This window comes from Cavia porcellus, unplaced genomic scaffold, assembly GCF_034190915.1.
Source record: "Cavia porcellus strain 051 isolate PalLab524CR breed Dunkin Hartley unplaced genomic scaffold, mCavPor4.1 scaffold_5, whole genome shotgun sequence".
Classification (NCBI taxonomy): domain Eukaryota; kingdom Metazoa; phylum Chordata; class Mammalia; order Rodentia; family Caviidae; genus Cavia; species Cavia porcellus.
In genome coordinates, this window is record NW_026947488.1 from 52,360,652 (window position 1) to 52,377,071 (window position 16,420).

At 46.4% G+C, this 16,420-nt stretch overlaps 2 protein-coding genes across 10 annotated transcripts in view; both read right to left on the bottom strand.

Moving 5' to 3' along the window:
• The window catches only part of Qrich1 (glutamine rich 1), a 38,554-nt gene extending 31,184 nt beyond the window's left edge, over positions 1-7,370 (bottom strand). Inside the window, exons 1-4 of one of the 9 annotated variants that reach the window (XM_013159780.3) lie at positions 7,028-7,370; positions 5,498-5,557; positions 4,464-4,563; positions 1,926-1,986 (exon numbers count right to left, since the gene is read on the bottom strand). The gene's annotated coding sequence lies outside the window, so the exon portion shown is untranslated. Of the gene's footprint in view, positions 1-1,925; positions 1,987-4,463; positions 5,476-5,497; positions 6,342-7,027 lie in introns of those variants that run through there. The other 8 variants (XM_063248827.1, XM_005006629.4, XM_063248828.1 and 5 more) reach the window with 8 other exon arrangements.
• A 1,082-nt stretch (positions 7,371-8,452) lies between these two features.
• Qars1 (glutaminyl-tRNA synthetase 1) lies at positions 8,453-15,568 on the bottom strand. The gene is made up of 24 exons (XM_023560122.2): positions 15,376-15,568; positions 15,084-15,231; positions 14,639-14,748; positions 14,411-14,486; positions 14,129-14,193; positions 13,395-13,448; positions 13,179-13,236; positions 12,686-12,757; positions 12,485-12,570; positions 12,220-12,306; positions 11,751-11,850; positions 11,568-11,646; positions 11,382-11,490; positions 11,153-11,283; positions 10,957-11,049; positions 10,704-10,841; positions 10,532-10,619; positions 10,307-10,450; positions 10,084-10,188; positions 9,530-9,622; positions 9,308-9,435; positions 9,159-9,225; positions 8,962-9,087; positions 8,453-8,597 (listed from the first exon to the last, which is right to left on the bottom strand). Exons 1-24 carry the CDS (start codon positions 15,544-15,546, stop codon positions 8,547-8,549), a joined length of 2,379 nt encoding a protein of 792 aa, XP_023415890.2. The 5' UTR covers positions 15,547-15,568; the 3' UTR covers positions 8,453-8,546.
• Between the last annotated feature and the right edge of the window lie 852 nt (positions 15,569-16,420).

Here is a 16,420-nt window from a genome sequence, read left to right on the forward strand (position 1 = left end):
AAGCATTAAAATTCATTTCTTTTTCAGTACTGGGATTAAACCCAGGTCCTCTGCACTGAGCTATCTTACCAGTACCCACTACCACCTTCGTTGGTGACAGGGTTTCACTAAATTGCTAAATTTCTTGGGCTGGTGTAGAAATTGCCATTCTATTTCCCTCAGCACCCCAAAGTCTTATTTAAATTATAGGCCAGTATCACTTCACCTGGCCAAAATTTATTCTTTAGGGCTAGGGATGTAGCTCATTGGTAAAGCATTTGCCTAGCATAAGCAAAGCTCTGAGTTTGATCCTCAGCAACCCAAAAACTAAGTAAGTATCTAAACTTTTACCAAAAGAGAAAAATAGCCTAGAGTGGTGGTATATATTTACGATCCCAGCTACTGGGGAAGCTGAGGCAAAAAGATCACAAATTCACGGATTGAGGACGTAGCTCAATGGTATACTGCCCCAGGTTCAATCCCAAGTATAACCAAATTAATTAAATAAAATGAAAAGAGCTAGGATGAACCTTGGTGGTGGAGCACTTGCACAGCATACAGAAGCCCTTAGTACAATTCCAGGTAGGAAGAAAACAGAGTATGCTAACGAGTGGGGGTGGGGGTGGGGTTTCTTGCCTGATTCTCTTACACAAAGTTGTGGGTTAATATATTTAATGCCACAGAAGGGTGGCACAGGTGTAAAACAGCACCCAACAAATTTTATTTATATGTTCCAGTATTCTTTAATTATATATTAGAAGAAAAACTATTAAAAAGTATATCAGAATGATAATACTGTATGTAGTAGTTATACCTGACTGATGGAATCACACAGGACTTAAGTTTCTACACAATACTCTTCTATTTTCCACAAGTTGTACTAAACTAAGATAATTTAAAAGCCATCATTTTTTGTAGACCAGTTATATGGCAGTAAGGAAACAGAAAAGCAATTCTTATTGATAGTACTATTGGTTTCCCTAAAAATCTAAACTCTTAAAGACAAAAATCATCAAGCACCAAATATTAATTACATAATAATGAAAGCTGTTAACTTCAAGATGCACTCTCAAAATGCAAAGGTTAAACCTTGATAATAGAGAACTGTAGAGATTTGATATCTCCTATACACAACAAAAGATTCTTAGTGAAGTCAAAGACCTGGTGAGAAGAGGTAAAGAAATTAATCAAAATGCTCTTAAAAAGTATGAAGCTGTAGCCAGGGATTTAGCTCAAGTGCTTGGTAAGTGTGAGGTCTCGAGTTCAATCCCCTGCACCAAAAAAAAAAAAAAAAAAAAAAAGAAGAAGAAGAAGAAGAAGCTGTGAGAGTATTTGAGTACTCAAAATTTCTGGGCATCAAATGAATACTAAAGGAGAAAGTCCTCTGCTGGGTAAGGACTCTGCAAACATCTGCTTCCAAAGATCTCATGTAAGGTCTTTTTGCAAATCAGCTCCCATCAACAGATCCATCTGCTTTTTTTTTTTTTCTTTTTGTCTTTTTCATTTTTATCGGTACCAGGGATCGAACTCATGACTGCCTGCTTTCAAGGCAGGCGCTTATGCCGCTGAGCTAAATCCCCAGCCCTGAGCCATCTGCTTTTAACTACTGTACCTGAAAAGGAGTTCTGATATCTATCTGCCTGTACCAGTACGGTATTTGGTTTACACAAATAGCAGTCCTTCCACACACAAACTATTATTTTATTACCAAAAAAAAAAGATGGTGCCATGAAAAAAGATTACTCTGAAACAGTCTCACAGATCTATTTGCTAATGTCTTTCTTTTTCTGTTTTGTTTTGTTTTTTTTTTTTTGTCTTTTTCATTTTTATTGGTACCGGGGATCGAACTCACGACCGCCTGCTTGCAAGGCAGGTGCTTATGCCGCTGAGCTAAATCCCCAGCCCCTTTTTCTATTTAGGTAAATAAGGAAAATCTAAGTACTTACCAGAATCACCCTTCCTTGGGTCACTTATCTCTGATAACTCTTCCAGGGTCTCCAAACAGTTCTGAAGAGTAGGTCTTGAATTAGTGATGATCACAGTTACCTTCCTAGCTCCTCAGAGAAAAATCTGAGCTGCCTCAAAGAATCCTGCCTGTTCTTTGGTCCTCAAGCCCCGCTGAAGACTGCCATCTATTCTAGTAATGGCTCCTCCTAGTTTTAAAGTGGTTTAAAAGAATATAGTCATATGAAAAGAACAATTTCCACTTTAACAATTAGTCAATCTGTCCTAATATTAATATAATAATGTCAAAGAAGCAGAGCAGAGGATTTTTTTGTTTTGTTTTTTGAGACATGGTCTCACTATGAAGTTCAAACTGGCCTTGAACTCACATCATAGACCAGGTCAGCCTCAAAGCAATCTCCCTGCCTCTGCCTTGGAAGTGCTGGCATTACAGGTATAAGCCACTGCACCAGCCTCATAGTCCTATTCTGTTTTTTTGTTTGTTTGGTTTTTGTAACAAGCATCAAACTTATGACCTCATACTTACCAGACAAGTGCTTGAACCATTAAACTAAATAAATCCCTAGCCCAATAGTCCAACTCTTAAAGATAACTAACCCACTACAAATTTGTGATAGAAATTACTCCATTGGGCCATTTATCTGTCCTGTGATTACAAGAAATCCCTGATATATGGGCATTTTCATCATAATTCTATTTTTTGGACAAAACATACTTTGAGCTAGGAACTTTATATTCAGTTCGTATTTCATCAAACACTGATAGACTGTAAAATGGCACAAGCTACAGAAGCTGCAAATACCATTCTATAAAACCATTCCAACCCCTAGGTGTACATGGCATACATGTATGTATAGGTAAATAGTACTCATACAGGAATGGTCACAGTAGCATTTTTAGTCAAACATTGGAAACAATTTAGATGTTCATCAACTGAAGAATAAATTGTTTATTCAAATAACAATTCAGTATGGAAATAGGAATCAAATATAGCTGCACACATGGACAAAAATCTAAAATAATGAAAAAAAAAAAGTAGAAACCAGCAGTAAAGCATGGCTAGGCATGGTGGTGCACCCCTATAATCTCAGCACTTGGGAAGCTGAAGCAGGAGGACTACAGTGAGCCGAGGCCAGTTTGTGAGTTCAAAACCAGCCTGAACTACACCATTAAGATCTTATTTCAAGATATATAAGTAATCTAAATTTCCATTTACATAAAATTAAAAAAACAAATACCAAATTGTTTAATATAAAGATGGCAAATGTAAAAAGAAGAAGAATGAGATTATCACACAAGTCAGAACAGTAGCTGTTTCTAGAGACTGAGATGTGAGTAGGAAGGGACCCATAAAGGGTTCAGGGATGCTGACATTGTTCGTGTGTATGTGTGTGTGTGCGTGTGTGTTTCAGTATTGGGGATTAAATTCAGCTTTTCACACTGAGCTACATCCTCAGTCCTTCAAAAATTCTTTTTCAAATCAGGCATGGTGACACATACTTGTAATCCCAGGACTCAGCAGTGGCTGAGACAGGAGGATCCTGTGAGATGGAGGCTAATCTGGGTTACACAGTAAATTTAAGGCCAGCCTAAACTACAGAGTGAGAACTAGCCTCCAAATAGAACAAATTCTTTTTATTTTGAGACAGGCTTTTCTTAATTTTCTAAATTGTCTAGGCTAGGTTGGAACTTGCAATCCTCCTCAACTATCTGACTTGCTGGAATTAGAGGCATATGCCACCACATTAGGCTGCAATGTTCCATTTCTTACAATAGTTACAAAGAAGCAGACTTTGTAATTTTTCATGCAACTTCACATACAACAAACACATCTAGATAAAGAATGCACAGGAAAATATTTTCTTTTTTTTTTTTTAGCAGTACTGGGAATTGAATCCAGGACCTCCATACTGAACTATATATCCTCAGCTCTTTTTTTATTTTTTGTTTTTTATTTTCTAACAAGGACTTGGTAAATCACCCAGGTCAGCCTTGTGCTTGCTTTGATACTCCTGTTTCTCGTGTACCACCAAGCCCAGCTTTAGCATCTGACACAAGAAACATTCCTCTTCCCTTTTCAACACAGCAAAAAATAATTTTTTCATGTAGCCACTTCTGTGTAAAAGAAATCACAGTTGAGGGCTGGGAGTGTAGCTCAGTGGCAGAGTATGTGCTTCACAGTTTTGACCACTAGCACTAAAAACAAAAAACAAGTAACAAAAACAAATCACAATAAAACAAAGGAAGTAGCTGACTGAAGCATGGAAAAGATTTAACATCTGAGGCAAACTGCAGGGCAACAAAGTAACTAAAAAGAGCAGATGTTTATATATCTCATTTAAAGACCAACAGAGAAATGACAAGATTTTAAATCAGGTACTTGGCACTGGCATCACAAATTCAACCCCCAAAGTGTAACCTAGTAAGATGTGTTTCAAAAGTAGAAAAACACTGTTGGACCCCTGGGTTCAATCACCAATTCTATAAATGAAAAACAAATAAAATACAAACAAACTTACAAAGCCTGACACTGTAGCACAGTAATCTCAGTTACTCAGGAGGCTGAAGCAAGAGGATCACAAGAATGAAGCCAGCCTGGGTAATTCAGCTAGACTCTGCCTAAAAATTAAAAACAAAATATAAAGGGCTGGGGATGTAGCTAGTGATAAACACGAGAGGGATGTAGGTCAACGGTAGAACACGTGCCTTGCACATAAGAGCCCTGACCTTCACAGATGGCCCTTTACAAAGCACACACGTAGCATGGCACATCAAGCACACATAGCAGTGGACATTAAAAGAAAGCATGCAAGCTTAAAGAAAAGACATCCCTGTTTTGAGGCTGGTATAAAAGGAGATAGCTATACCTAAAGCCCCTGCCTGTGGTTATTACTTTTAGCAAATCAAATTTATATGAAAAATCATCTGGGTATGGGGGTGTATGCTTGTAATCCCAGCACTCAGGAGGCTGAGACAGGAGGGCCCTCAAATTCAAGGCTAGCCTGAATTATATAGCAAGGTTCAGATACCCCCCTCCGAAAAAAAAAAGACAAACAGCTATTTGATCTTTGTTTGAAATGGCAACACAAGATGGAAAAGAGATGTTTAGCTGCAGAAATTCATGGAGGTACATAATTCCCTCACAAAAGACTAGAATATATCAACTATGTAAATCTTAGTTGATGAGTTATGAAAACATTATTTACAAACATTAATTTAAAAAGAGCTCAAGATAGTAAAAAATGAAGACGAATCCAGAACAAGGAAGCCTAAAAGGTATGATAAAACTTTAAATATACCCTAGATAAACTTGATTTGGGAGGATGGGGATGATTTAAACTGTTCTTGGAGGCTTTGCTATTGCTAAGGCTAAAAGTTGCACTGACTTACATTTCAAGAGAACAGTTTTCAAGCCCACAGGTACAGCCTCCTACATCTTCCATTTTCTAGTACCTAGCTGTTTCTGGCAGAGAGCATCCCCATTTGTAATGTTTCAGTATTACCAGAGAAAGTTGTGCACACATACTTCCAGCACATGAATGATTTAACTCACCAGTCACCATGTTGAATGTATTTCTGCTGCTTGTCGTGAGTTCTTAAGACTTCTAACATTCTGAAGAAGACAGAACAAAGAAGTTCCTTCCATCCTCAGCCTTTTTTTTATTTGTTCTTCAAAAAATACAGTATATTTTTAAAACTACCCCAGCATCATCAAATGTGCTAATTTCGCTCCTTTTATCTTCCTCTTTGTCAACCTTAATTAAGCAAGACAGTACAACATAAACTAGGAGATATTTTAGCTAAAGAAAAACAGATGCATATTTTCCTAAGACAAACTTAGAATTCTCTTGGAGCCAGAACACTGCCGAAGCAGGTGGGGGAAAGAGGGGAAGTGCAGAGAATGTAAGGATTTAAGTCATTTGACTATCACAGTGATACACAGGCAAGATTTAGAGACTTCTGGGGAATTCTGAATTTAAAAAAAAGGGGGGGGCAAAGCGTTCTCAGGTTCATCCAATTTGTTCTAAGCAACTTTTTGGCTGGGGGATAGTGCTCAGTGGAACTGACGAAAGTAAGCTCCTCCCACCCATGCAGGAAAAAAAAAAAAAAAAAAGACTATTTAAGGATTTAAAGGGGCATTTTAGAGCTCACAGAGTTTCTTATCTTCTACAAAGGAGGATCCCCTTCCGGAGCGCGCAGAGGTGACTTGTATGAATTGCGCTTATGGAAGAACTGGTTTATAATGAAAGGAAAGCAGATACTACTGAAGGGTCTTGTGACGTTAACGTTCCCTCCCTGGCACAAAAGGCACCAACACAAGGTGAAAAACCCAAAGAGACTCAATGCCTTTTCGGGTCAAAAGGATTGCGTTTCCGATGCAGAGCAGCACCCTCCCCAAAAACCCACCCACCCCACACATTGGGAGTGGGTAACCACGTTCTTCGAAAACCAGCACTCTCGCCTGCCTCGGAAAGAAGCGGAGCCGAAAACTAGACAGCAAACCCGCTAGGTTTCTCCGCAGGCCTAAACCATGGCTGCCCAGAGACGTCACCAGAGCAGGAAGGGCCCAACCCTCAAACTTCCCCACGCAGCGAGCCTCAAGCCCGCAGCCCCAAGGCTCAGAAGCGGCGTCCTGCGCGCGCCTAAGGCAGCATCGCCACCCAACAGCAGGGCGCGAGCACGAAAATCGGGGGTCGCACGCGGGCACGCGCCAGGGAAGCCGCTCCTCTCGAGGGCCACAGCTCCGAGAGCCGAAATATCCGCGACGAGGACGCGCACGTCAGCGGCCACGCGCCTAAGAGAGCCGCACAGCGCGTGCGCGCATTAAAAAAAAAAAAACCCATGCTCGGGTGCGCGCCCGCAATAACGCGCGCGCCGCGCCCACACGAATCTTCGGTCTGCCCCTCCCCCATCCAGGGGCGGGGGCACGCGGGCCCAGGGACGTTCTCGGCTCCCAAGCCGCCCCGAGCTCTCCTGGGCCCCACAGCAGCAGTCTGCACACCCCCGCCCGCCGTTGTGTGGAATGGGCCTTTGGCACAGGCCTGCAATCTCCCCGTATCCCTGCCCCCACTGAAGCCCTCACCCGGCGACGTCACCGCCGCCGCCGCCTCCACTCGACCCGCCGGCCCCGCCGAACTGCCAGGGGCCCCGGTTCCGCCGTCGCCGACCCAAGACCGACAGGATTTTCTCCTCACAGCTCCCTGAGCGCCATCTTACATTCAACCCTCACAGCCAATGGGTGCTGAATGCCTCTCTCGCGAGAATAAGAGCGTCGGTTCCCGCGAGAGGTGAGGCTGCCTCTTGGCCAGACTTAAAGTGAACGCTTCAGACCCGGAGGAAGGCCGCGCCCCAGGCTGTCGGAGCTGAAAGCAAATCCCAAAGTGTGGGGCGGGGCTCTCCGCCCCTGGACGGCCCTCCATGCAGGGCGGAGCTAGGTTGGGGTTCGGCCCAGCGGGTGGCCTCCTGGGCTCCGGCTGGGAGCTCCACCTGGACCCACCTTCTGCCGCCCGCCAGAGCCTCCTTTGGTCGCGCAGCCCCACGCGGGGCGGGGCCCGCCGCGGGCTGGCCTTTCGCTTAAGGTGGCTCCACAAAGCCCCGACCCGGGGCATCGCGCCCCTCTACCTTCCTTCCTCCTAAGTTCCAGGGATGCTCACTTCTAGAAACGCGCTATGTGTGTAATCCTGGTCTTACAGTGCCTTTTGAACTCAGCCCTCTGCAGTCAGGTCCACCTTAAAACGGCCCGGGGTAGCTTGGTGTTTGTATACAGGGAAAATGTGGAAGGCGTTAAAGCTGCAGGCACACGTTGCAGCCCACACTCCCCACCAGCCTGCTGGAGATCCCTACTGTTTCTAGGCCTGGGCACTTTTCCTTCTGTTTTGGCACAGAAGGTGCCAAAAGGGTGCCAAGTTATTTTTTGAGAGTAGGTAGTCCAAGGCCCAGGCTGGGTCAGGATCCTCTTCCAAGCCTGGTGATCTCTCTCACACAATGGAGACACTGTCAGCGGTGTTTCCCCTTTTCTAGATGAATTTATAAGATGCCACATTTCGGGGCTGGGGATTTAGCTCAGCGGCATAAGCGCCTGCCTTGCAAGCAGGCAGTCTTGAGTTCAATCTCTGGTACCGATAAAAAGGAAAAAGACAAAAAAAAAATTTTTTTTTAAAAAAGATGCCACATTTCTACCTCATGTCATCCGCGCTTGACACATTCCTCGACACTCTATAGTTGCTGAATAATCAGACCAGGAGCCAGCATTGTGTGCCTAGGCACAGGGCTCCTAACCATGGTACAGCAACTTTGGGGCCTTCCTACCCCTTGGACCAGGTACAGATATTAATCCCAACCAAGTCTGTGTTCCCTGGGGCCAGATAGTGTATAAGTGAAATCGTCAGTGCCCCTTTGTTCTGGGACAGCCCATTCTCACAGTATGTATACAAGCAGCACACACACGTAGCCTGTCTCCAGAGTGGAGTCCTGAAGTACTAAAAGAGCAAATCATACAGACTCCAGGGGAGATTTAGCTTCTCTTTATTGACATGGAGTGAGGGGCAATGAACCACTTCTCAGCCTTCAGGAGGATGAGGTAGGTGCACAATGCTTCCAGTTCACATCTTTCCTGGGTCCTCCTTCAGTGTGACAGTTCGGTTGAAGACAAGCTAGAGGGCAGGAGGAGAAGGATGACTACCAATCCAGAACCAGGTCAAATGGCCTTGGTAGGTTTCATGGGATCAGGAGATGCAGGTTCTCAGTAACTTTATGACTTTGGGTATGGGACCAGAGAGCTCTGGAGATCAATTTCAAAGGGATTCTAACCCCCATGCCGGTCCTACTTTGAAGTAGGATCTATAATAAAACTGTGTACATTGTACTTAATCTGAGTTTCCTCATCCATAGAACACAAATGCCCCCTCCCCAGCTCAACTGGTGACAATTAAGGGACTATGGGCAGAATGCTTATCACAATGAATGGCAGCCAATCCCACTACCGGCCGAAAGGGTCAAAAAGGTAAACTCAAGTACCTGTCCTGGGCAGCTATCTGGATCCACGGAGAAATACCCAAGGCGCTCAAACTGGAACTTGTCAAAGGGCTTTGCCAGAGCCACAGAGCAGTCTACTAATGCTGTTTCCACCACTCGAAGGGATTCCTGCAGGCAGGGAACTCAGGCAGCAATCCAAATAGAGAGATCCCCCACCATCCCCACACTCTTGAGCCTACCGGATTCAAGTCACTTAGGAATCCACCAGGGACCTCAGCAGGATCTTCAGGGTTCTTATGCTGGAATCTACACATAAAGGGATGGTCAGACCCCTAGCTAGGCAACCACAGAAGTCAATGCCCACCTTGTAACTCTTCCGTTTACTCACAACTGCTGATAGAGTCGCATCTCACACATTAGAGGCTGTGACACCCAGTGAATAAAAGCTTTGGGCTTCTCCCCAGCATCAGCCCGTCTGCAGATCACCTCCAGGCTCTCCACAAAGTCACCGGGGCCCTTGGAGGTAGGGAGGGTTACAATCAGAATGGGGAACCACCACCAAATTCTAGCCCCAGCAGGTACTGCTGTAGGAGAGCTACAGCTGCCTCACCTTGACAACACGTTGCAACTCAATGACGTAGCCTGTATGTCTCAGGCCCACAGGCTGGCCCCAAGCCAGGCGCTTGTAGCCTCGCTCTGGCTCCTAGGTGTAAAAGGGGTGTAAAAACAATGCTGAGCCAAAAAAAAAAAAAAAAAAAAAATGCTGAGCAAGGTGGTACACAGCAGTAATCCTAGCACTTGGGAGGCTGACGCAAGGAAATTGCTTTGAGGTCACGAGTTCAATCCCCAGCACCAAAAAAAAAAAAAAAAAGAGGTAAGTATGAAGCTTTCCTCCCACCCCCATGTCCAGCAGGATCTGGTTTATTTAAAGAAAGTAGTAAGATGAACAGATAGGATGAGATAAAAAGACCCCAGCATTGGGGATTTAGCTCAGCGGCATAAGCGCCTGCCTTGCAAGCAGGCAGTCGTGAGTTCGATCCCTGGTACCGATAAAAACGAAAAAGACAAAAAAAAAAAAAAAAAAAAAAAAGACCCCAGCATCAGAAATAACAGCAAACAGGACCCTTTATTTACCCCGTTCAGAACCCTCTATCCCATATTCACCTCCTTGAAGTCCATCTTCTCGATAAAGAGAATGGATGCAAAAGGAACCTGGTGGAAACCCTTGGTCTCATCAGCTGGAAAGTTGGGCACCTGGATGTCTAAGGGCTAGAGCAGAAAAATGGTATATGAATCACATCAGGCATGAGGATCCCCATGCCCAGGCACTTGTCCACACACACACCCATGCACCTTATTTACACACATACTGTTGAGACAGGCTCACCTCAAAAGAGGGAAAATTGGTGATAACAACCCGTAGCGGTTCTAGCACAGCCATGGCCCGTGGAGCTGTATCATTTAGCACATCACGCACACAGGCTTCTAGAAGATGTGGCTCCATTGTAGTCTGTGCCACTGTCACCCCCACCTGATAAGAAAATTCATCACAGCCACAACCATATTCTGTTCTATCAGTGTTCACCTGCCCATCCAACCCACAGGGCTATACCCGGGCACAGAAGTTGTTGATAGCTTCAGGTGGAAAGCCCCTCCGTCGCAGGGCTGTGAGTGTGAAGAGCCGTGGGTCATCCCAGTCCCTGTGGATGAGGTGGTGAGGAAACTTTTTGTAGCACATGCCACCAAGACAGCCAGCCTTTGATGTGTCCAACAGCTATACCTACCGTACTGCACCAGCTGCCACAAGCTGGAGGATCTTCCTCTTGGAGACCACAGCATAGTGCAAGTTAAGACGGCCATACTCCCACTGCACAGGACAGTACACATCTAGTGCATTGCACAGCCAGAAGTAGGAAGAGCGCCTAGGAAGGGAGGGGGTAGAGTTAGAACTCGACACCACAGCAACTAGAGGAAGACCACAGGAGGGCTAATGGAATCCCACTGGCCCTGCCCACACTACAGCCCCAGTTTCCTTACCTGGACTGGAATTCCTTGGTGCACAATGAGTGAGTGATGTGCTCTATGGAGTCACAGAGACAGTGGGTGTAGTCGTAAGTGGGGTAGATGCACCTGTGGGCATAGACAGTGGGCCCCACCATCCTTCTCTCTGCCCTGCCGCCAGCCCACTGCCCTGCTCCATTGCCCTATCAGCCCACCACATATTCATACCCACCATTTGTCCCCTGTGCGGTGGTGCGGAGTGTACTTGACTCGATAGGCTACAGGGTCCATCTTGCCATCTTCCATTACCAGCTTCATCCGTAATGTGGCCTCACCCTCAGCAAATTTGCCCTTGCGCATTGACTATAAGAGACAAGAACTCAGGCAGCCTGTAGTCACAGAGGCATTTCATCCTCAGCATCTTGCTTGGCCTGAACCCAACTGCCCTTCCAAGACCCCACCTCAAAGAGCAGTAGTGATTCTTCCACAGGACGGTCCCTCCAGGGTGAAGGCAGAGAGTTGTGGCCCTTGAGCTCCTCCCCTTGCTGGTGGCAAACATAAGCCTTCCCCCTGTGGGGAATGGTATGAGTGCCCAGCAATCATGATGGGGTTGGCCTATCTGGCTCTACCTTATAGCCTGGCCTCACCTGTGGATGAGTTCCACAGCCCAGGCATACAGCTGTTCAAAATAGTCAGAGGCATATGTCACCTTGTGAGGAGTGTAACCTGAGACAATAAAAACACAGTCTGAGCCACTCACAGGACACACCCAATAAGCAGACATGCCCAAGGAGAGGTTCACTGACACCTAGCCTTCACCCAATCCATACCCAGCCAGGTCACCATGTCATAGATAGCGGTAAAGAACTTTGCTTCCTCCTTCTCAGGGTTGGTGTCATCAAAGCGCAGAAAACAGATACCATTGTTGGCCTAGAAGAACAGGAGCATCTGTGAGCTCCTCCAAGTCCATCATCCCCGAAAGGCTAACTTATCAAACTGGAGCATTCTGAGCCCTCTTAAGTAGAATTAAAAACGTCTCCAGTAAGTTTTCTGTTCTTCCTGTATCTAAATTCTCTAGATAAACCATCTCTTTTACCAACATGGGACCAACACAGCCTCTTCAGTTTTTCCCACTGAGCCAAATGGATCCCTAAATACTTGTCACACATAGGGCTCCTCCATGGCTTCTGTCCACGGAGGCATATTAGGAACAGAAGGCAAAGCAGGGACACCTTTCTGTCACCCAAGTATATGAGTATATGGGAGCAGGCATTACCAAGGCCCTAGACCCATACTCACCTTGGCATAGCCAAAGTTAAAATTGATGGCTTTGGCGTGTCCAATGTGCAGGATTCCATTGGGTTCTGGTGGGAACCGGGTACGCACCTGAGTTAAGATGAAAAGGATCAGAGGAATCAAGTCAGAACTCAGACCAATCTAAAGAAATGGATGCCTCTTCCAAGGGAAGCCATAGTGACAGGTGAGACAAGCCAGTATGGAAGTATCCCAGATATCCAAGCAGTTGCCTGTTATCACCAGCTTGCCTAGCCACCTTTTTACACACCTGACCCCCCGTGATCTCCAGGTGCTGCTTCAACAGATCCATAGTGTGTGGAGTGGTTACATAGCCAGAGGTCTTGTAGTTTTCACCTGCCAGGACCAGAACAAACCAGGGGACCATGCTGAACTCCAAGATTCCCTAGGTGTCTGACTGTGGGAGTTAAGGCTAAGAACCAGCCCTCCCCAGGGTTTCAAAGTGCTTTACCAGGTTTGTGAAACTTAAGGGCCTCGCCCCGTAGCTGCTCCATCAGAGACAGGGTCTGGCAAGCAGGCTCACCTACAAAGACAAAATCAAGAAAAAAATTTGTTCTCTCTATATAACTGTCACATTCAGCTCAGGGAATTACCTATCACTACAATCTATATCCTGCAACCAGAACATGTTTTTTAGTTTTTTGGGGGGTTTTTTTTGGTACCAGGGATTGAACTCACAAGCTTACATTTGCTAGGCAAGCACTTATGCCACTGAGCTAAATCCCTAGCCCAGAACATATTTGAGCAGGCCCATCTTCTTTAATTTCAGAGAAAAGAGATAGCCATATTCCAAGGCAAAGGAAATACCAGTAAGCCCAGTACTGAGGCACAAGACAGGATACAGGATGAGCCCAAGGTCTGAGGAGCCTATGTTGTAAGGACCCTTCAGTGCAAACATGCCAAAGTGAGGGAGTTGAATAAGACAGGAGCCTCAAGCCTCTCACCATTCTCCACATCTTTTCCTGGAGTCTTGGCTGTTTCTTCTAGTTGAGCTTTTACCACCTGAGAAAAGCACCAAAACTGAATCAGACTCTCTCCTGGACAGGGAAAGTGGAGAGTTGCCTGCCTGAAACATTATCATACCTTACTTCCTCCCCCTAATTCACGCCACTTCATTCCACTTCTTCCCTCCACAGCTCCTAGGCCATTCACAGCATTACCTTGGGCTTCTTCTGCAGATCAGCTTCTACCTTGGGGCCCAGAAGGTGGAGGACCTGAGCAAAGACAACAGTCAGGCAGGAATAGGAATGTCCTCCTTTTTTTGGTACTGGGGCTTGAACTCACCACCTTACATTTGCCAAGCAGTCACTTATACCACTGAGCTAAACCCCCGACCCAGGAATGGCCTGTTTTGAGGATACCCAAACTGTTCCTATCCAATCAATCGCCTGAAGGCTTCTGCACCTGTCTACAAAAACTACCCGGAAAAACCAACCTAGCCCATCTATCTCGCCTCATGTGGTTGTGCAGGTCTCAAATGCTTTCTCCTTTCTGAGGGTTCATACTGGACCCAGAGAACAAAGACTGCCATTTACAGAGAGGAACTGAGGGTCCCGAATTGAGACAAGCTATGTACTTCAGTCATCACCCTCTTGTGATTCTATGCCAGCATCCAGAGATGAAGGCCACATCACCCTGGTTTTTGAAATGAGGGAACTAAGGTTCAGAATAAAGTGATTCACCCTAAACTAAGCACAGCCCAGAGGTCAAAGTCAATGCCCTCTCCACACTGGGTTCCACTATCTAGCATCAGAACAGGAAAGAGTCTTCTCCCCACTTCTCTTCAGTGGTTTCCAAGTCCTGGAGCATCATCATACCTCACTACCGCCCCGCCATTCATCCCACTTCCCCCAAGCCAGGGCATCTGCCAGCTTCAGTTCAAGGAGACACTCACCTGCATGTCCACTTCATGCTTAATCATCTTGCCATCTGCCCACTTGAGCACAGCCCGGGCTTCTCCTGGGACCATGACAGTAAGAAGCTACAAGAAGTCAAGAGAGCACTTCCCTTCCTCCCCAAGAAAGGATCCTAGCTTTCCTCAGGAAGCAAACCGTGGGCCCAGTCAAGATACTTTTCAGGTGTTCTTGCTCCTTCCCCACCTATTTCCCTCCCACTCATGCCCAGAAAATGACATGACCAGCAAAAACATAACTCCTTGCCCCAAGCGCCCTCTCACCCATCAGCAGCCCCATGTTGAAACGGTAACGCTCCATCAGGAGCTCTGAACGGTGTTTATTTATCGTGGCCTCCACCTGCAGAAAGGCAAATCATATAGTTCAGGAAAGCCCATCTAGAGACATTCTAGATACCCACACCCTCACCCTGAGTTTTCCCAAGAGAGAAGCTGAGCCACTGTTTTCTAGGGCCAGGATGGGTGAGGAAGCTAATGGGGAGAAAGACTTACAGCCTCCTCAATCTGCTCTGGGGTCACCATAACACCCACACCACATTCCTGCTCAAAGTCCACAGTGTCAATGGGATCCAAAGGGTGACTCCGCACATACTCCAGGGCAGCTGAGAAAGGAAGAGGACTCCAAGACACAGACAAGACACAGACAAAGCCCTAACCCCAGGAAACCTCAAGTGTAATTTGACCTCCTGAGCATTTAAACCCTGGCACACCACCTTAGAGAAAGACACAGGGAAGAAAAGAAGCCTGTGTTCTACGGGATGCTTCTCAAGCCAGTTTCTAGGATTCTTTCACCAGAGGCCACCCCCTCCACAGCTTAGTGCTTCTGTGCACAGTTAGATGTCCAGAAGGAAACTGGGATAGGTGACAGAAAGGGCAGGTAGAGTGCTGGCTGAATGGAGGGAGTAAGGGAGGATCCGGTTACGCGCAGGTGTCTCACCGCTCAGCTGGGGCTCAGTGTGGATCTTCTTACTGGCTATATAGCTCACAAGGAAGGAGAGACGCCTGGTATCCTTGAGGCGGGAGGCCAAGCCATACAGCAAGGTCCCAGTAGCTTTATCGATGGTGGAGCCCAGGGTCTGCTGCGCCTGGGGTCATGAGGGGGTAAGGGGAGAAGCACCATGTCCAGTCAGAGGCAAAAGCAGGACAAGGGTCTGAATCTGAACCCAGCTCCACACCACTCTCGGGGTTATCAACAACAGCACAGACTAAAGGGTAGAGGGGATTCGCACCTGGGTGGCCGCCTCACGCAACTGTGTACTCAGAGCCACGTTTTTAAGTGTCTCGCGGGCCTTCGGTTCGCTCAGACCGAGGCCGGTGAAAAGCGCTAGGGAGTCCGGAATAGCCATCGCAGAAACGCCGGAAATCGAAAGAAACTCTGGGCAGACTCTGCACGTTGGCATTCCCCTATCGACCAATAAGAACGAAGTTTCCAAGGAGAGCCAATGGCGTCCTTTTCCTTAGGGAGGGGGCGGGGCCTAAAGGTACGGCGCCATTTAAGGGACTGTGAGCTGGCCAACCGGCCTTTCCGGTCGCCTGCCTTCTGGCTGGGTGGTCTTGTTCCTTAGGAGGGTTCAGGTCTGTGGCACTCGCAGAGGTTTTTCTCTGGCCGGAGGGAAAGTGCTTAGGACCGCGCCTGGAGGGAGACGTAGGCGTGGCCTTTTGCTCAAACTTTATTTCTTTAGCTCTGAGAACCCATCCAGTATTCTGCGGAGTAAAAGTGAGTCACCGTCGCATTTCTGACGTCACAGCTTTAGAGTTGTCATGGAAACAGGGGAACAAACGATAGCCCGTGAAATCCCTTGTCCACGCCACCGCAGAGAATGTGCAGAATGGTTTTTCGAGAGACACCAAGTAAATCTGGCACTTTTTTTTTTTTTTTTTTGTCTTTTTAAGGCAGGGTCTCCAATATGCAGTTCAGGCAAACTTGAATTCAGTGTGTAGGCGAGGTTGGCCTCAATTTACAGCAACCCACCTGCCTCTCCCTCAGTGTTGGGATGACAAGTATTAGTAATCCAGCACTGTTTAGGTGCCCACAGGGATACACTCGTCTAGGAAAGGGAAGGTAATGGGTTTGGGCCAGGAAAGAATTCGAAGTTCTGTCATGACTTAATTATACATCCTAATACAAGCCTTCAAGAATGGGACAGAAAAGATGGAATACTCATGACTATGGCTGTTGTGCTTGAAGTTCTCTCCAGTCTCACCAGACTTCTAGGATCTGATAGCTAAAACAACACACAAACTATATTTTTCATGTTGAGAGTGGGGAAAATT